Source organism: Glycine max, chromosome 18, assembly GCF_000004515.6.
Source record: "Glycine max cultivar Williams 82 chromosome 18, Glycine_max_v4.0, whole genome shotgun sequence".
Taxonomy (NCBI): Eukaryota; Viridiplantae; Streptophyta; class Magnoliopsida; order Fabales; family Fabaceae; genus Glycine; species Glycine max.
Window position 1 is genome coordinate 11,675,469 of NC_038254.2, and position 22,134 is coordinate 11,697,602.

At 37.9% G+C, this 22,134-nt stretch overlaps 1 protein-coding gene across 1 annotated transcript; it reads right to left on the bottom strand.

Annotated features, from left to right (window-relative positions):
* Positions 1 to 11,687: 11,687 nt before the first annotated feature.
* On the bottom strand, positions 11,688 to 12,695 carry LOC106796876 (uncharacterized). The gene is made up of 2 exons (XM_014770517.1): positions 12,101 to 12,695; positions 11,688 to 11,956 (listed from the first exon to the last, which is right to left on the bottom strand). The coding sequence occupies exons 1-2, from the start codon at positions 12,693 to 12,695 to the stop codon at positions 11,688 to 11,690; spliced, it is 864 nt and encodes a 287-aa protein (XP_014626003.1).
* Positions 12,696 to 22,134: the final 9,439 nt, after the last annotated feature.

Below are 22,134 nucleotides of genomic sequence, written 5' to 3' on the forward strand. Positions count from 1 at the left end.
CTCTGAATTTTTGAAAAGATTCTTATTTGTTTTTCAAAACATACAACCATACTCTTCTTGAGAAATCATCTATGATGGTAAGAAAGTATGAGCTTCCACCATGAGTTTTCACTCTAGATGGTCCCCATAAATCAGAATGCACATACTCAAAAGGCCTAGATGAAACGTGAATACCAGTGCCAAAGCTTATTCTATGTGATTTACCAAACACACAATGATCACAAAATTCAAGTTTATCTAGTTTATCACCACCTAACAAATTTTGCTTCTCAAGTTCATGTAATCCTCTTTCACTAACATGACCTAATCTTAAATTCCAAAGTTTTGTTTTATCAATCAATGTATTACTAGCTACCGATGCATGTCCAATAATCGTGGAACCTTCAAGAATAAACAAGCCATTACTTTTATTCTTGTTACCCTTAGCTATGATTAAAGATCCATTTGAAATCTTAAGAACACCATTTAAAATTCTAGTTGAATATCCTAGATCATCAAACATGTTTATGGAGATAAGATTTCTTTTGAGTTCAGGAATATACCTTACATCTTTCAGTAGGTACTCTCTGTCATCAAACATCTTTAGTCTCACAGTTCCAATGCCTTGTACCTTGCAGAGGTAATTGTCTCCTAGCAGTACAACTCATGCTAGTTTTAATTCCAGGGTCTCAAAATAGTCCTTTCTTGGGCTGCTGTGATATGAGCATCCAGAATCCATTCTGTTTGGGTTTTGGTATTAGAAGCTACTGAAACACCTGCACTCTCATAACCTTCAGAGGCTTCAACTATGTCAGTAGAGTCCAAAGATCCTTTATTGATCTTGTTTGGGTAGTCTTTCTTGAAATGACCAGTCTTGTGACAATTAAAGCATTTAAACTTTGTTTTCTGGCCATTCCTTGAATCCTTTGACCTTGATCTAGACTTCTTTCCTCTTGTTCCCTTCTTTTCACTCCTTCCCCTTGAAATATTCAGGCTTTCACCATTATCCTCAGATTTGGAGTCTTGCTATTTTTGCATCTCCTTGGTCCTTATTGAGGTTTGGACTTCTTCTAGGGTAACGTCTTGATCTTTGCCATAAAGGATTGCATCCTTGAAATGTTCAAAGGATTTTGGTAAGGAATTCAGAAGCAAAAAGGCTTTATCCTCCTCTTCAAGCTTTACTTCAATATTTTCCAAATCATCAAGAATCTTGTTGAAAGCAACCAATTGTTTAGTGGCTGTTCTTGACTCTGTCATCTTGAAGGTGTACAGTTGTTGCTTCGAGCATAACCGATTTGCAAGGGACTTTGTCATATACAATGACTTCAGTTTCAACCACATTGAGGCTGTTGTCTTTTCTCTTGCAACTTCTCTTAAAGCTTTATCTCCAAGGCATAGAAGATTGCACTTTTGGCTCTATCAATCATCTCTGATTTCTCCTTTGAGCTTAGAGATTCAGACATCCTTTCTTCTCTTTTAAGAGCTTATGCATAGCCATGTTGAATCAAGATTGCTTCCATCTTGATTCTCCATAACCCGAAGTCATTTTCCCCTGAAAACTTCTCAATATCGTACTTTGTTGTTCCCATCTTTCTTAATCTTGATCTCCCCATAGACGATGCTACTTGTTGGTTCTTCTACCTCTTTAAGATGTAGAACCTACACAAGATCAAAGAAAAGAAAAACACAACAAAGCAACAAGCAAGAATCTACACCATGAGTTTACATGATTCGGCAATGTGCCTACATCCACAGGAAATGCAGCTCATCATCATCACATTGATCATGAAACATTACAAGTTCAATACAAGCAGCAGCTAGCTTTGATCTCTCTCAGTTTCTTTCTTACAAAACTTCTCTCAATCACCTAGCTCTTTTTCTCTATCGAACTCTCTGTTTTTCTGCAACAGCTCTGATTTTTCAGCCTCTCTCAAAAACAACCACCCTTTTGCATTACATGATCAAGAGTATATATACACTCTAGCTATGCTTTGGTGCCAAAACCAATTCAGTTATGATAGCACCTCTTAAAGCCTTCCCACTTGTGCCTTTTGTGATTTTGAGTCACACACCACAACCTGATTCGTTTAATTAACTTTTAGTTCACACGATGATGAAATGCATGTTATTTCACTGTTAATGCAAAACTTGAGGCCTTGTATTACTTTTGTGATAGCATGTATTACTCTAGAATGATTTGATCTTGGGATCGAAGTGCAAATAAATCATATTGGTTGTGTGTGAACTGGAGTTAGGTTTCATTGATATATATGCGTTTGTTTGGAAAAAAAATGGTAAGTGGTAACCCAATGCAAAGTAATTTTGGAGGAAAGAACAAGGCAAGAATATAGAAATAGATTTTTCTCTGGTTGAGTAAACTCGGCTAATATGAAGAATGATTTAACTTTACTTTGACTTAAAATATGTTTCTGTTTAGAAAAATAGTCGTATTTTATTTTTTATGTAACAAAAATTTTGCTTGACTTTTAGTTCATGTATTTTTTTTGTCTTTTTATTTCATTTTAGTTATTCTTTTATATATATATATATATATATATATATATATATTATTTTAGTTTTTATATCAAATATTCTCCAAAGAGACCAATTTAAAATGAACAAAATGCTATAAAGATTAAAATGAAAACAATAGATTTATACTAAAAAAACTAAAACAAAAAATAAGGAATTTTATTGAGATCAAAAGTCAAATAATTTTTTTTAAGGAACCAAAAGCAAAATTTGGCTATATTTTAAGAGTAAAAAATATATTTAAGTTTTTTACTTTTAATTTTTGAAAAAAAAGCTATGCGTAGACAATTTAAAATAATTTATACTCTTATTCAAATACAAATCACTTACATTTATTTGATTTTTAGAATTTAATACAGTTTTATACAATTATAACCTTTAATCTCATCTTTTATGAGCCATTTGAAGAAACACATTAGGCATGTGCACTTTTTGTCATGTACATAAAAGACGGGCAATACTAAGGTGGTCTATTTTGGACTAATATAAAATACCAAAAGATTAATCTCATTTCCATAGTTTCGCTAATCAATATACTAGGACAGAAGCTAGACTAAACGAGCTAACAAGACACATAAATTCTGAAACAAATTTAGTCATATTGATTAACAAATTAGGTCCAAAATTTGTTGGTGATAAGACAATGCTCCTGAAATTGCAGTCTCTAGTTTCCTTAAACTTTTTATGCTTGAAAATCTCATTGCCCTAAAATACACATGGGTTGCAGTCAACATCACCATAGAAGACAACAACATTAACAAATATGACAAATAAGATAAATACAAATAATAATTACACTCAATTAATGTTCCTTCACCTAATGTTCCTTCAATCATCAAGATTAATAACGACGGTCGATGAAGCCCCTTCATGTGGAGACACCATATCTGCAAATAGAAAAATATTTTGTTACTTTCTAAAATTTATTATAAAAGCATAACAAAAATATGTAGATCATTGATATTAACTTACCTTGCTCGAATTTCTCAAGCTCTTTAAAGTCCTCATCAATAAACATTGAAAAATATATTCCTTTCAACCAATCTTGCATGCAAACCAATACTTGCACCATTCTAGGAGTAAGGGATGTTTGATAAGGATTAAGAATCCTTCCTCTAGCACTGAATGAAGATTCTGATGCTATAGTAGAAACGGGAATTGCTAACACCACTCGGGCCATACTTCCTGGATAGGAAATCTAGTTGAGTTTACCTTCCACCAGTTCAAAATATCAAAATTAATTGACTTAATGAAAGGCTCACAATCTTCATTCAGATATATTTACCCAACTCAATTTTTGCATCAATTTTATGCCTACTTGTTTGTAGATAGAAACTCATACCATGGATATCATCATCATCTTCTTCATCCAACTTTACTACTTTTTGGTTGATTTGAGAGCCCTCCTCAACACCTTGGTACTACTCATAAAGTGATTTTAAACTAGAAGACAACTTCAAATTCAATTCATCTGCCTGGTCTTCATTAAATAAGTAGTTAACAAAGTGGTTACATATTTCACCTTACACCTAGGGTCAAGGACAATGACAATCAATAGAAAAATGTTGATTATGTTAGGTGTTCCTTAATATTTGTCATATTTATCTCTCATTTGAGTAGCCGTTGAACTTATGCAAACATCATTATGATTTTCACACTTGCAGATCTTCTTACTAATTGCAAATACTTCCTTCACACACACACACACACACACACCCACACACACACACACACACACACACACACACACTTTCAAAAAAGGTAGGAGTGAGCGAACTTCATTCCAATCAAATTCTGAAGGTACACCAAGCCCTCTTTATAGATCATCAACATACTTTTTGTCTTCCATTTCAAGCCTGTCAAATGCTTTTTGATACATGATAGTTGCCTCTAACATTAAGTAAGTTGAATTCCACCCAGTTTCCACATCCAGGAAAACAAGCCCCTTATAGAGAATTTTCTCTTGTTCATCATAACCCTTTAATTTAGTCAATCTAGATGGCGAGGATCTAATATACTTGATTGCAACACAAATTCTTGTTAATGTACTGGCAAGTATACCAATTTCCACAAGTAATAATTAAAACGGTAAGTCTGAGTATTGTGTCCATAGGGAATTTGTTTTACTTAGATGCAGTATATTTAGTGTGTAAACATTTTCAACTTTGGTAATAAAAATAGAGAAACTCATTCATGCATCTTTTATTTTCTTTAATTAATTCTTCTAAACTTAAACAAATGACAAAATAAACGTAAAACTGTAGAACAAAATAAATATCAAAATAAAAGCGTCGGGAAGTATTCTACTGAACTTTCTTTTGCCGTACTAAAAGGTTTTTCGCTATTCGATATTACTCTAATGTTCTTGCACCATCAATTTACTCAGATCATGATTCCTCACATGAAAGAGCCTAACTCTCTTAGTTTTTGTTCTTGATTCCTCAACAAACTCATTCTAAGGGAACTGCACTACGCACAAGATACAATATATACTATATTACTGTACTCTATCCCTAGATATACAAACCTTTAGTTGCTCTACCAAGTTCTAAGGATTCTAAGCATTTTCCAACACTCAAAACCTAACCAAGCATACAAATGGATGATCAAGCCACAAGTATGTAAAATAAACACAGATAGAAGCAGAGAACACTAGAAATAATATTAAATAGATAGTTAGAAGTTTTACATTAAGAGTGCTCAATAGAAAAACTCCCCAACAATGAAGTTTTTAGCCCTTCATTAGCAAGAAGGGCTTAATACAAAGAGGAAATGATATTTGAATGAAAGAAAATGGTGAAAGTATGAAGAAAATGTCTTCTCTTCAGCCTTTGTGCCCTCTTCCTTCTGCCTCACGTAGTCTGTCTCTTCATCTCCCTTTATTCTCAGTGTTTTTAAAGGCTTTTGGGCTTCTCAGCTTACGAAGGCGCGTTCAGGCGAGCATGTCTCCCTGCCATGCAGGCTAACATTTTCACTCACACCCATAATTTCCACGCTCTATCTCTTCTACATAATGCAAGCTTGTTCAAGGTTATGATTTCACAGCGCAAGTCACTTATGTCATGCAATCAATTCAGTTCAAACAAGATATCACAACAAACACCATTTACTGAGAAAATCATGAAATTGCTTGATTAAACCACTGTTTAAATCCAAAAGGCAATCACATAACTAAGTAAATGAAGAAGCTGTCTGAAAAACAAAATAATTAGATGAAATCCTGTTAATCCTCAATCCTGAGCTGGTGTGGGCCATGGATCCCAAGTCCCCTGCGTTGCAGTGGCATTTGCTACATAATCATCATCAATGTCTACATCTGCTGCGCCTGAAGCCTCCTCAGCTTCTGGGGTGTCCTCAGCGGCCTCCTTACCCTCTAGAGTGCCCTCAACAGCCTGTGCTAAATACTCCTCCATGCTCATAATCGGCTACTATTGAGAAAGATTCTGCATACTCTACATCACCAGGCAAAGCCATGATGAATACTTTACAGCATGGGCACGATGACATCACTGTTGGGTACGGAGGGCCAGGCTGGAGCTGGAATAGGTGTTGGAGGTGTAGGGGCTGGAGCCGGTGCTGTAACTGGAACGTCTGAAGGAGCCCGGGCCTTGGCCTTGCAGGACCCTAGAAATGCGATAGAAGAATCCTCAGGGTTCCAACAGTTCTTCCTAATATATGCCAAATTAATGGTCGGGCTGAGGGACTCAAAAGTCAGAGAATCAGACACTACTCCCTTGGCTAAACATAAAGCAGTGATGAGGGCTGGGAAGCCTAACTGAGAAGAGTTGGACTAGGCAATCTGAGATATCTGGCCTGAAATGATAGAGCCCAAGTCCATGTCCATCTGCATGACCAAGCCATATACCAACCTTGCTCTATCCATGTTAAGGTCAGAGGTGTGAGAAGTAGGAGCAAGGCTGGAGTAAGAAAGGACACTCCATGTCTGAGCGATAGTGGTTAGGTCCTTCCTCAACAGCTTCCAAGGAGCCCCCTCAGCATTAAGAACAAACCCCCTGCCTGGTATAGATAATTTGGTTGCAATATCCTGATGGTCCGGGTGAGTATGGCAGTAGCGGGAATATGATGAGTACCTCTTCCCAGGCTCGAGCACCATTGGGGTCTCCAGAAATGTGTTCAGAGTGGCGGCATCAAACTTAATCGTCTTCCCCTACACCTTGCACTGCCTAGGGGATTGGTCTTTTGGGTCATACAAGTTAGAGTAGAACTCCTTGACCAAAGCCAGGTCAATATGATTCTCCATCTGCCTTGTAAGGTTCTTGTGCCACTGGTGTCGCTCTAATTCTCGAAGGAATTCATCATAATATGGGTATGTTAGCTCTATGTTCCGCTCTAGGAGGATGTTCCTGTGATGAACATTGGTCTCATATTGCTCCCAAGCGATTTCGGACACAAATCTAGACGTGTCATATGGCTCTTGGGGCTTGGAAGACGAGGCACGTCTCTTTTTAGAAGCCATTTTCACCAAAACACAGAAATGGATTGAAGTTAGTCAGGGATTTTATTGAAGACTAACTTAAAAAAACAAGTGGTAGCATAGGGTGGGTGCTAAGCGAGATGGGCGTGCTTAGCGCGACAATAGAATAACAACAACAATGGCTTAGCGCGAGGTATGTGCTTAGCCGTAAGATAACAATGGCTAAGTGAGTGTGACTGGCTAAGCCTTATTCCAAACAGAGAGGGAATTGCACTTAGCGCGCAGGGTACGCTTAGTGCACCAATGAATTGGAAAAGACCTAGGCTTAGCGCCAGTGGGCGCTTAGCGAGGCTAACTACAGATAACACATGGGCTTAGCGAGGGCGACTTGCTAAGCCTTATTCTTGACTGAGAGGTATTTGCGCTTAGCGCATGAACAAACATTCAGAAATCTAAAATTGCTTTGGGCTTAGCGAGACAGGCTCGATTAGCCCAATTTTATTACAGAGGCAAAATTGGGCTTAAGGCGTATGACGTGCTAAGCCACTGATGGAATGCAGAAAGCCTCAAAGTTTCAGACTAAACTAAGTGTGCTCACTAAGCGCGGATGGCCGTCTTAGCAAGTTCATACAACCCCAGAATAATATATCTAATCATCATAGACTTGCTAAGCCGTAAGACTCTGGCTTAGCGAGTTCATCCTCAAATTGCAAAAATTCAAACAAACTTGATGAACTCACGTAGCGCAATAGGGCGTGCTTAGCGAGATCATCCTAAAACCCAGAAATTCATAAAAACGTATGAACTCGCTTAGCAGAATAGTCTCGCTTAGCAAGTTCATCGCAAACCCAGAACACGAGGCTTGTTAGCCTCAACTCCTCAAGCCACCATACAGGCTTTGAAGCTTAAGGCTAAGCCTAAGCAACTGAATAACACAAAGCAAACATGCAATAACACTAACTACTCAGTACACAAACATTAAATTAACAAGAAGTCAAAACATACAAACTGACAAAAGCAACTAATCACTCAAACATGTCTTCTACCCTAGGGTTTTGCATAAACAGAAATTAAGAAGAAAGTAAGAGATTTACTTGGAATGAAGACAATGGATGAGGAATACAATGCTAATGGAATGGAAATGATTAGGGTAGAGGCAGAAATGCACAATTATAGTGATGAAACAAAAGTAACTGCCCTAAGTAGTTATGTTCTCTTTTTGCAGTTATGATTTTCTCGCTAAGCGTGAGTGTCGCGCTAAGCGAGCACTTTGTGACGTTTGAATTTTCAAAATTTAAAACCACACGCTTAGCAAGACATGCTCACTTAGCCCAATTATCCAAATTTTCAACCCTAGAGGTTTTTGGGCTTAGCGCGTAGTTGTGCGCTTAACGAGTCTTGCAGCTTTGATTGGTCTACAACTTCTGCTAAGCGGGATATGCCGCGCTTGGCAGATTAAGTGAATGTGGGTGCAGTGGTGTTGTGGCGCTTAGCGAGATGGTCTCGCTTAGTGCAATTGCCTTTACATAGAGGTTTTTAGGCTTAGCGAGAGTGTCTCGCTTAGCCTAATTGACATTAAAGCTCACATAGAGAAGGTTTTGCGCTTAATGCATGGGTGCACTTAGCGAGGTAGGTTGGCGCGATTAGTGAGAGTGTCTCGCTTAGCCCAATTTCATTAAATGCACAACCCGAGAAGGTTTTGGGCTTAGAAGATGGGCTTACTCAGCGAGGAACCCTCTGCCACTGGATGAGGGATTGGTGCGCTTAGCGAGGGTATCACTCGCTTAACGCGTAACATATGTCTCACTTAGCACAAGTGTTTCACTGAGTGAGTTAGATGACTGAAAATTTTTCTAAGACTCAACTAATCCATATAGTTTCAAACAAGCTTGTGACCAAACCCATTCCTTCAAGTGCATTCTCTTTCACTCTACTCTCCTAACAGTATCAACTACAACACAATCTAAACTAACAAGCATTAAAGCACCAAAAATAAAGGTTGAAAAGGTAAGAAAGCTGGGTTGCCTCCCAGTAAGCGCTTCTTTAACGTCACTATCTTGACGTATATCACCTCTATGGGTCTTGTAAATGTAAGATGGTGGTTAAACTCTCAATTCTTCCACCATGATACAACTTCAACCTTTGACCGTTCACTACCCAACTTCTCTCTGGAGTATTTGATTGAGGACCCATTAACTCCACTACTCCATACGGCTTCACTTCTTTGATGGTAAATGACCGAGACCATTTGGACTTCAATTTACTTGGAAATAGCCTGAGTCTTTAATTGAAGAGCAAAACTTGTTGGCCTGGCTTAAAGTCCTTCTTCAACAACTTGTTATCATGGTAGGCCTTCACCTTCTGCTTGTACAACTTGGATGACTCATAATCATTTAACCTCATTTCCTCCAACTCCAAGAGTTGCAACTTCCTCTTCTCCCCCGATAGAACTTCATTAAAATTGAAAAACTTTAAAGCCCAATATGCCTTATGTTTCATTTCTACTGGCAAGTGGTAGGCTTTGCCATAGACCATTTGAAATGAGGATAGTCATATGGGAGTTTTGAAAGTGGTCCGATAAGCCCACAAGGCATCATCTAACTTGACAACCCAATCTTTTCTTGTAGAGGCCACAATCTTCTCTAGTATCTTCTTTAATTCCTTATTGGAGACCTCAGCCTGACCATTTGTTTGTGGGTGATAAGGTGAAGCCAACTTATGTGTCACACTGTAGTGCCCCAACACCTTTTGAAGTTGGCTATTGCAAAAATGAGAGCCACCCTCATTAATCAGAACTCTCGGTACCCCAAAGCGAGAAAAAATGTTCTTCTTCAAAAATTTTACAATAGTCTTGGCATCATTCTTTGGGGCAGCCACTACTTCATCCCATTTAGACACACAGTCAACAACAACAAGTATGTATTCATTCCCATAAGATGGGGGAAGTGGACCTACAAAGTCAATACCCCAGCAGTCAAAAACTTCCACCTCAATGATATTTTGCAAGGGCATTTCTTTTCTCCTTGATATGCTTCCCGTTCTGACATTGATCACATTGGGTTACATGCTCATAGGCGTCCTTGAAAACTGAAGGCCAAAAGAAACCCGATTGTAAGACCTTTGTTGTTGTTTTGTCCCCATTATAGTGACCCCCACACAGTGAGTTATGGCAATGCCACAATATGCTTTTGGATTCCTCTCTAGTCAGACATCTTCTCAACAGGTTATCAGCTCCAATCTTAAACAAATGTGGATCATCCCAGACATAAAAGCGAGCATCATGCAAGAATTTCTTCTTCTGCTGCCAATTAAGATCCTTTGGAAGGATTCTTGCTGCCTTAAAATTAGTCAGGTCAGCAAACCATGGCCTATTGTTCACAACTAGCAGCGATTCATCCGAAAACTCATCTCGCATTTCCAGTTCCTTCAAGGTGACTTCTTCATTCACTAGTCTTGACAGGTGGTCAGCTACCAGATTTTCTGATCCCTTTTTGTCTTGAATGACTAGATCAAATTCTTGTAGCAACAAGATCCATATGATTAGTCTGGGCTTAGAGTATGCCTTTGTTAACATATATTTGATAGTCGCATGATCAGTGTACACAATGACTTTTGACCCCACCAGGTATGATCAAAATTTTTCCAGAGCATATATGATTGAAAGCATCTCTTTCTCAGTGGTGGCATAATTTAATTGAGCGTCATTCAAGACCTTGCTCGCATAGTAAATGGCATGAAAAACCATGCCTTTCCTCTAACCCAACACAACACTGACAGCATAATCACTTGCATCACACATAAGCTCAAATTCCTGGCTCCAATCTGGTGTTGTAAATACAAGAGCGGATACTAGGTTGGTCTTTAAAGTGTTGAATGCCTTTAAACAATATTCATCAAATAAGAACACAATGTCCTCGTTGAGTAAATTACTCAATGGCTTGGCAATCTTCGAAAAGTCTTTAATGAACCGCCTATAGAATCCAGCATGTCCTAGAAAGCTCTTTACTCCCTTAACATTGACTGGTGGAGGCAGCTTTTCAATAACATCAATTTTTTCCTTATCCACGTCGATTCCTTTTACAGAAATCTTGTTCCCCAAAGCTATCCCTTCTTGGACCATAAAGTGACATTTTCCCTAGTTGAGCACCAAATTTGTCTCCTCACAACGTTGCAACACCAGCTCCAAGTTGGCCAGACGATAATCAAATGATGATCCGAACACTAAGAAGTCATCCATAAATACTTCAATACATTTCTCTACCATGTCAGCAAATATTGCCATCATGCATCTCTGAAAAGTAGCGGGAGCATTGCAAAGCCCAAAGGGCATTCTTCTATAAGCAAACACGCCAAATGGGCAAGTGAATGCAATTTTTTCCTGATCAATGGGGTAGATAGCAATTTGATTATACCCCGAATAGCCATCAAGAAAGCAATAGAATGATTGTCTAGACAATCGTTCAAGTATGTGATCCATAAAAGGAAGAGGGAAATGATCTTTCCTTGTTACATCATTCAGCTTCCTATAATTAATGCACATGCACCAGCCTGTGACTGTTCTTGTTGGAATCAAATCATTCTTCTCATTTCTTATCACTGTCATTCCACCTTTCTTAGGGGCTACTTGCACTGGGCTCACCCAAGCACTATCAGAAATAGGATAAATGAGTCCTGCCTCCAGCAACTTGAGAACTTCCTTGCGCACTTCTTCCTTCATAGAAGGATTGAGTCTTTGTTGCGGCTATCTCATAGGCTTGTACTCAGCTTCCATATTGATCTTGTGCATACAATAGGAAGGGTTGATTCCCATAAGGTCTGATATATGCCATCCAATCGCAGCCCTATGCTTCTTCAGGGCTTCCATCAGCCGAGATTCCTCCTTATGAGACAGAGAGTCGCTAATCACTACTGGTTTTGCCTCATTATCTTCCAAAAATACATACTTTAAATGCTTCGACAAGATTTTCAGGTCCACCTTAACTTTCTCCATGGGAGGGTGTTTCTTCAATTCTTCAAATAAAACATTCTCCGAAGGGCTTACTTTTAACCCATCCAACTCTTCTAAACACTTCTTCAAATCTTTTTCTTCTTCCTTTGTAAGGCACTCCACAACATTAGTTAGAGCTTTCTCCAATGGAGATTAAGATGTCATACCTTGAACTACCATGGCCACTTTATGCTTAATTGCCTCCATAATAAAACATGCCCTATGGTCGTTAGGATGCTTAATTGCGTCGAATAGATTGAAGGTAACCTTCTGATCATCGACACTCATTTCTAGGTTTCCATTTCCCATATCCACTACACACTTAGCTGTCAACATGAAAGGACGGCCTAAGATCAACGGAATTTCAACATCCTCCTCAATGTCCATTATCACAAAATCTACAGGAAATGTGAATTGACAAACCTTGACTAACACATCCTCCACCACACCGTAAGGTCTTGTAATTGAATGATCAGCAAGTTGTAGTGTCATTCTGGTTGGCATAATCTCTAAGTTCCCAATCCTTCTGCACATAGAAAGGGGCATCTGATTGATGCTAGCCCCCAAATCGATCAGTGCTTTTTCCACTGATACATCACCTATTGAGCACGGGATAGTCACACTTCCTGAATCATTGAACTTTGGTGGGAGGATTCTCTGAATAACTACGTTGCAATTACCCTCCACCACTATGCTTTCATTATTTATGTATTTACCCTTCTTGGTCAACAAATCCTTCAAAAACTTAGTGTAAAGTGGCATCTGTTGCAAGGCTTCTCCAAAGGGAATAGTAATTTCCAACTTCTTGAAAATATCAAGGAAGCGAGCAAAGTATCGCTCCTTGTCCTTTTTGGACGACACCAAAGGATATGGTGCCTCCTTACCTGAGTTGAGGACAACCTCTTTCTTTCTTTCTTTCTCTCACCAGCTCACTTTTAGTTCTCCTATCTCCAACCTCTTTTTTTTCTGCCCCTTCAATTTCTCTCTTTTTATTCTTTTCTTCATTTTCTGCTTCCTCATTCTCACTTATTTCTTTTTCTCTCATCTGCTCTCCCTCTCTCTTATTTTCTTTCTCTTCTCCTAACTCTCCTTCATTGTTTTTACTCTCATCACCCACTATCACTCTTCTTTGGCTTCTAGTGACTACAACCTTGCACTCCTCATTTGGATTTTTCTTAGTATTTGCTCCAAAACTTCCTGAGGAATTTTCTGCTATTTGTTTGGCCAGCTGTCCTGTAACGACCCACCTCGTCGCTATGGTATCCACACTCTAATATTCGATAATTTCAATTTTTATAAAAAGAACTCACTTAATTTTCGATTATGAAAATAAAAGTGATTTTGTCACAACATAAATTCATCCAACAACACGCCATTACTTAAGTGAATATGCATAATTACATAGAAACAATAATTCGGTACATGTCATACACATAACGAAAATTAAATATGTTCATATATATATAATTAAAATTCCAGTTTTACATCTTTAACTCAACAAAATAAAACTTAAAAACCAACTACGGAGGAGTTGATTACAAAACACAACTCTCTCCCAAAATAACGCCAACGTCATCACGTCGGCTCGGCGGCTCCTCACCAGAATCTTACTCCCTACACCCTGCCACTGTCATTCTGCTCCCACGAACAAGGTTCGTGATCATCACAGGTATCAACCACACGATACAAAATTGCAAGGGTGAGTTTATTATAAAAGAACCAATACCAATTCCAAATAACCACAATTTGCAAGGAACATAGGCAAACATGATAAGCATACACAACAATCATTATTCAACACTCATATCCAACAAATATTCATCATTCACATCCAACAATTACTCATCATCCATCCATGGACCCAATCAAGACTGCACAGAATGATGCATGCACCTAACTCAACACTCAGATGCAATGTGGTACGTACCAACAACAACCAAATATCAGGAAATAGCCTAAGCGTGTCTACACGACACTCTCACTTAGGGAACTGTGCTGAGTTTGTCGAGACCACCCGGTTGTGCACGTAACAGCCCCCCTCCTATAGGTGATCAGCCTGGGAGCCCAAAGGTGTTCCCTACCAGGTGACAGCCCCCTAGTACAAAGTACACTTGGCCATAGTTACTCTATTTCCTGTGTCGTATGAGCTATGATCACGGCCAAAGGTAAATGCCAAAGACCATGGACCAATTAAAGCACCTAAGCATCCCCTCGGGAATGCTTAGATTCTCTAACCATGCTAGTTACCCATGTCTGGGCCATCCGACAAGGTCAGTGCACTCTACCCCCCATGACATACACTCCATACGACGTATGATCGTGGCCAAAAGCTAGTGCCAAAGACCCTGGAAGGTCAGTGCACAGTGCCCCCCACGATCATACACAACATCCAACGTATGAACGTGGCCAAAAGCTAGTGCCAAAGACCTTGGAAGGTCAGTGCACAGTGCCCCCCATGAACATACACAACATGCACATGCCAATGCATTTCCAACATCAATCAACATTCCATTTCCATGTCATTCACAACATAAATATCAGCTCATCTCAATGACGTTATCAACAACAACAACAACCTCATTTCATATTCACATATTCATCAATAATAACAATTCATGTTGACATGGTCTTTATTAACAACGTCATCTCAAATTAATATCATCATAATTATCATTATCATCACATATCAATTAAAATCCTCAATAGCAACATCAACAACAATTCAAACAAACACAACAATATCATTTCCACACGCACGGTCTTCAAACAACACATTTCAAACAACCAAAACAATATCATTCATCACAATACACACACACACACACACACACACACACACACACACACACACACACACACACACACACACACACATATATATATATATATCGCATCCCATTAGTTAAAACGTAATTTTCTTTGAAGAAAAATCAGCATGCAACAGGGACAGGCAGATATCCTCATAGCTAGGTTCCCTGATCCTAACTATGGTGTTAAAACGGTAAATTTTATAATAAACTCCCCTTACCTATCATGAGCTACCCCGCGGATTCCTCGTCACGTCACTTGAAGATTCCTTTTCATCCTTGCTCGTCGATTCCACGCAAGCCTCTACTATGCCAAAACGAAGGAGACTTAGTATGGATTTCAGAAAACAAAGCTAGTAACAGTGCTTTGGGTCAAACACCCACATCACTACATGAAAGAGCTGAGAGCATTTCGGGTTTTACAAAGGAACATCATTTGGAAATTCCGACCACGCCAATGTGACTGGGGTTCAGTGTAGGTTACGAAAATAACATGCATTTCATGAAAGGATAATGTTTACAAAGTCTCTTTCTCTAAGGTTTTTCAAAGGAAGCATAAGACATGCAATGGCGGTTGCAAAGTTAGAAAAGATGCAAAGACAAGATGAAACTAACAAGAAACAAGAATAGAACCATGGTAACCTCGAAAGAAAACGAAAGATCAGATTAGGGTTTTCGTTCTCTACCGAAACCGCAAGCCAAGTTGGAAATTCTGCTTTGGTTGAAGGGTTCCTCTCGGTGTGGGTTTTCAATGGAGAACAATGATGGTTTGTGATGGCTAATGGTGGCTGTGGGTGATGGAGAAAGTACTTGGAACTTTAGAAATGGATTTGGAAGAAAGAAAGAAGAAGAAATGGCATTTTTCCTAAGCTACAAGAAAGCAAAGGCTGAAATGCTTAAATAAGAGATGCTCTCGGGAACGGAAGCTTCTAGCACACTCCATATATTGTCTCAAAGATCCCAACGGTTAAATCACGGTAAAGTGTCTCGTGAAGTTGCAAACCAAATTTCGAGAAGATCCAACGGTTAACGAAGGCTGGGCAGCGTTTCTACCGAGGCAGCTTCATGTAGTTTTCTCTAGAAGCTTCATTAAGAGGCTTCCTCCAGAAGCTTCATTAAGAGGCTTCTAGCACACTCCAGACATCTTCTGAACGATCCCAACGGTCAGATAATGGAAAAGTGTTTTGTGAAGTTGCAGACTAAATTTCGAGAAGATCCAACGGTTAATGAAGGCTGGACAGCGTTTTTACCGAGGCAGCTTCATGTAGCTTTCTCTAGAAGCTTCATTAAGAGGCTTCCTCTAGAAGCTTCCTCGTGGCTTCTTTGAGAAGCTTTCTCAAGAGGCTTCTTTGAGAAGCTTTCTCAAGAGGCTTCTCTGAGAAGCTAGATCCTTATCTATCCACCCCTCTATTAACTAAATTAACTTCCTTAAAAATAATTACGGATGAAAATAACGCAACAAATAATCAAACATCAAACATAATTACTAATAATATGTAGATATATATATCAGGGTGTTACATGTCCCACTTGGATTTCCAGGTTTTTAATTGTTGAGTCAGTATGTCCTCCACCTTGGTGGTTCGATCATACAAGTTCGGCCCTTGGTTAAGAGGTCGATTAGAAGAACCTCCTTGGTCTTTGTTGAACTGATTTCCTAGATGTGACCTCCAGCCCTGTCCTTGATTATGATTAAAGTTTCCTCCCTGTTGATATCCTGAAAAACCACCTGTGTGAAATCCTTTCCTGTTATGATTTGCCATATAATTAACTTCTTTAAATGCATCATCTTGAGCCATACAACCACCAGATTCGTGAGCCCCTCCACATATACTACAACCTTCAATTTGCATAACTCCTGAATGAGTTGGTTGAGCTGCTTGTAACTGTGTTGGCAATTTGCTTAAGGTCACCGTGAGTGATTCAAGTTGTTTAGCTAATAGCTTATTCTGTGCCAATAGAGCATCTTGTGATGAAAGCTCTAACAGACTTCTTTTTGTGGGAATGTGTGTTCTGTCACGCAAGATAGCATGGTCACTAGTTGTCATGTTCTCAATCAGTTCCATTGCTTCCTTGGGAGTCTTCAATTTTATCTTCCCTCTAGCTGAAGCATCCAATAATTACTTATATTGGGGCCGTAAACCATCAATGAATATATTAAGTTGAATAGGCTTAGTGAATCCATGAGTTGGAGTCTGTGGAAGCAATGTCTTCCAAAATTATTTTAATGATGCCAAAGAATCAAGAGTCAAGCAAGTTTCAAGAATCAAGATCAAGATTCAAGATTCAAGAATAATCAAGATCAATATTCAAGATTCAAGAATCAAGACTCAAGATTCAAGTAAAGAATCAAGACTCAAGATTCAAGAATCAAGAGAAGACTCAATCAAGATAAGTATTAAAAGATTTTTTCAAAAACTATTGAATAACACAATTTTGTTCAAAAGAATTTTTCAAAAGAAAAATTTTACCAAAGTTTTTTACTCTCTGGTAATCGATTACCAGAAAGCAGTAATCAATTACCACTAGTCAACATTGTTTTCAAAACTGATTTACAAAGCTGTAATCGATTACCATAATCATGTAATCGATTACCAATGTTTTAAAATGTTAGATTTCAAATTTCAAGAGTCACAACTTGTGATAAAATATTTTCAAATCATTTCAAACTTATGTAATCGATTACACAATATTGGTAATCGATTACCAGTGACTTACTTTGAAAAATAAATTACCAAAAGTCACAATTCTTAAAATGACTAGTTTTTTTAAGATATTTTAAGAGTCACAACTTTTAAGTGACTAGTTTTCAAAAAGAGTCCCAACTTTTAAGTGACTAGTTTTCAAAAAGAGTCACAACTTTTAAGTGACTATTTTTCACAAAAGTCACAACTCTTGAAGTGACTAATTTTGAAGAAATTGCCAAGAGTCACAACTTTTAACTTGAGTCATCAAATGACTATAAATATGTGACCATGGCACGAATTTCAAAGAATGTATAACAGACTTCTTTCATTCATTTCTCTTCATCTTTCAAAAAGTTTTTGTTCAATACTTTCTCTTTCAAGAAAAGTTCATTGACCAAAAACTTGTGCTATTCTTGTTCTTCATTCCCTTCTTCCTCTTGCCAAAAAGAATTCAAAGAACTAACCGTTTGCGAATTCTTTTGATTCTTTCCTTCTTCCTCTTGACAAAAGATTTCAAAGGACTAACCGCCTGAGATATCTTCTGTTTCTTGTCAAAAGATTCAAAGGACTAACCGCCTGAGAATTATTTTGATTCTTCCTCTTCCCTTTAAACAAAAGATTTCAAAGGACTAACCGCCTGAGATATCTTTTGTTTCCCCTTACAAAGATTCAAGGGACTAACCGCCTGAGAATTTTTTGTCTTAACACATTGGAGGGAACATCCTTTGTGGTACAAGTAGAGGGTACATCTACTTGGGTTGTAATACTGAGAACAAGAGAGGGTACATCTCTTGTGGATCAGTTCAAGTGGAGGGTACATCCACTTGGTTGTTCAAAGAGAACAAGGAAGGGTACATCCCTTGTGGATCTTTGTTTGTAAGGGATTTTACAAGGTTATTGGAAATCTCAAGAGCCCGTGGTTGCTTGGGGACTGGATGTAGGCACGGATTGTTGCCGAACCAGTATAAATCTTGTGTTTGTTTTCTTCTTCCCTACACTCTTTATCTTTCCACTGTGTACTTTTTATTTTCGCTTTACTTTTGTCTAAGTTATTGTTTCTGTTCTTTACTTTCTCATAACTTAATAGTAAAGTGTAATTGAATCTAGTAACATTAGGAAGGATAATTTTTAATTAGTCAAGACACGTTCATAATTAATTCAACCCCCCTTCTTAATTATTCCGAGACCACTTGATCCAACAAAGTCTTCCGGAGCAAACCACGGAAGTGCTCCAAAGTTTCACTTAGGGACTCATTAGGGAACTGATGGAATGAAGAAATTGCTGCTTTTCCTTCAGTTGTCTTTGATTCAAGGAAATATTTCTTTAGAAATTTCTCCACCACTTCTTCCCAAGTCTTCAAACTATTTCCTTTGAATGATTGCAGCCACCTCTTGGCCTCACCAACTAGAGAGAATGAAAATAGATTCAGTCTGATAGCATCTTCCGGCACTCCTGCTATCTTAACAGTTTTGCATATCTCAATATATGTTGCTAGGTGAGCATATGGGTCTTCATTTGGCAAGCCATGGAAAAGATTTCCTTGAATAAGGTGAATCAAGGAATGTGGATATGAGATATTTGTAGCTTAAACTTCTGGTTGCGCTATACTGGTGAAAAACTACGGCATAATGGACCTGGAATGATCTTCAAGAGTCACCCTCAGTGGTTGATCGTCTGCAATTGTGTTGGCTTCAGATGCACCAACTTCGGTTTCTCTCAAATCAGCGGGAAATGATGAAGAAGATTCAGACGATAGAATTCTCTCGCCACTAAGGTCAGTTGTCCCCTGTAGATCTCTTTTTTTCTTTGTTGTGTTGTTTCTTCTACAAGTTGCTTCAATCTCCAAATCCAATGGAGTTAAGTCCCCTGCTGGAGTTTTACCTCGCATACAAGAAGCAAGCTACTACAGAACAGTTAACCAAGACAAGAGATTAAATTAAATTGAAAATAGTTAATAATATAAAAATAATTAATGAATAAAGAATGAATGTTTCCAAACTGTATTATACAATCCAAGTAAAAAGAAATTCCCCAGCAACAGCGCCAAAAACTTGTTAACTTACTGGTAAGTATACCAATTTGTACAAGTAGTAATTAAAATGGTAAGTCTGAGTATCGTGTTCATAGGGAATTTGTTTTACTTAGATGTCGTATATTCAGTGTGTAAACATTTTCAACTTTAGTAATAAAAATAGAGAAACTCATTCATGCATATGGTTCGTTTTCTTTAATTAATTCTTCTAAACTTAAACAAATGACAAAATAAATGTAAAACTGTAGAACAGAATAAATATCAGAATAAAAGCGTTGGGGAGTATTCTACTAAACTTTCTTTTGCCATACTAAAAGGTTTTTCTCTATTTGATATTACTCTAATGTTCTTGCACCATCAATTTACTCAGACCATGATTCCTTACATGAAAGAGCCTAACTCTCTTAGTTTTTGTTCTTGATTCCTCAACAAAGTCATTCTAAGGGAGTTGAACTACGCATAAGATACAATATATACTAGATTACTGCACTCTATCCCTAGATATACAAACCTCTAGCTGCTCTACCAAGTTCTAAGGATTCTAAGCATTTTCCAACACTCAAAACCTAACCAAGCATACAAATGGATGATCAAGCCACAAGTACGTAAAATAAACATAGATAGAAGCAGAGAACACTAGAAATAATATTAAATAGATAGTTAGAAGTTTTACATTAAGAGTGCTCAGTAGAAAAACTCCCCAACAATGAAGTTTTTAGCCCTCCATTAGCAAGGAGGGCTTAATACAAAGAGGAATTGATATTTAAATGAAAGAAAATGGTGAAAGTATGAAGAAAATGTCTTCTCTTTAGCCTTGGTGCCCTCTTCCTTCTGTCTCACGTAGTCTGCCTCTTCACCTCCCTCTATTCTCAGTGTTTTTAAAGGCTTTTGGGCTTCTCAACTTACGAAGGCGCGCTCAGCGAGCATGTCTAACTAAGCGTGAGTAAGTGGCTATGCGCTAAGCGGGCTTGGATGCGCTAAGCACGAGAAGAGACAACGTCCTTGCTGGGCGGGCTGACTGTGGACTAAGTGTGCTGCTCTCTGGCTCAACATTCTCTAGGGTTTTGTTCTGGCTTAGCGGGAAGGCTTCCTCGCTAAGCATATGAGCCTTGCGTAGCCAATCTGGCTTGCTGAGCGAGCCTTTCAGTAGCATTTCAACATCTTCTCTTCTTTTAGCCTAAAAACCCAATTAAATCTAACATTAGCCAACAAAAATGGAGTTTCCACTATATAAATTAATACAAGAATACATTATTTATAAATTTCGCAAAAGAAACCATAAATTAGAGGTACATTGCTACTCTTTCTCCTATTTTTAATGCAATTAAAGTTCATGAATAACAATTAACAATTCTTAAAACATATTATTTTTCATTTTTCAAGCCATGTTTCACAATCAAGCACAAAAATATGTGCACAACACTACATATGGATATAATCCCCCTTCAAAAGTGCATTTTATCGAAACATGAACCTCTTTTTTAAGTGTTGAATCCTAGGGTCATTAGATGAAGCGTTTTCCATAGTTACACTAAAGACCTAATTCAACTCTCATTCATTCAAGAATATTGTAACATTTTATGCCATATTCTCTCCAGAATGTCTTGTGATTTGACGAAAACTCAAAATTTTCTTTTGTAACTTCCAATTGTTATCAATGAAGTGAGTAGTCAAACTCATGTAAGTGAAGTTCTGGATTGATGACCATTTTGGATTGTGGTAAGACAAACCCTCCCACAGTTCTTGGGAAGAAATTTCTTCAACTTTTCTTTCTAATAATCAAAGAGTATAAAAATGCCATGTGTTAATGTAGCATGTGATTGGGACACTAAATTGTGGTTGCAAGACAAATATAAATTTAATGAATGCTTCATTCTCCACACTCCGAAATGGCATCTTAACAATCACAAACATCTTCACAAGTTCCTTTCGGTACAACTCTTGGTCAAATTTAAAACAACTTGGTGAAGAGCGAACACCACCACCCACTTGCCCCTCTATAATTTGTAAGGAGGAAGCATTTGATATTTGCACCTTTTGTCCTTTATTTGGATTATCAAGGCATCTTAATAAATGATTCTTCATAGCAATTGGTCCACCCTTAAACTTAACTAGTGTACCACAATAATTGCATGCAGCCTTATAATCTTCATTGGAATCTTCTTTAAAATTATCCCACACTACTGATCAAGTTTTACACTTTGGTGATGCTTTTGAACGATGTGGTAATGGAGCTTTAGTGGTAGAGGCATATGAGGTATTAGTAATTGAATGTCCTGTTGTCTTCGGTAATGAAGAATCCATCTGATTTCAACTATAAGAAAAACAAGGATAAATATAGAGAGAAACCAATCATAGCAAACTATGCTTTTCTAAATTCCACAACATCTATCACTAACTAAAAGTGAAGTTTATACTTGACAACATAGTAAGCTTGCATGTCATTGTTTAAATCAAACTCAAAGACTAATCCTAGTAATATTGAACAACAAAAGAGTCTTCTACACAAAGACCAAAATAGGTCAAGGAAAAACCATTACACTAGGAAAAAGAATGAAGAACAAGTTAAAAGCAATAATTAGGCAAATGGTATACGCATAGGTATAAAAAATTCACACACCACACACAACAATATCTAAAACATTAGGAAAAATCATGCTTTAGCCACAAGCCT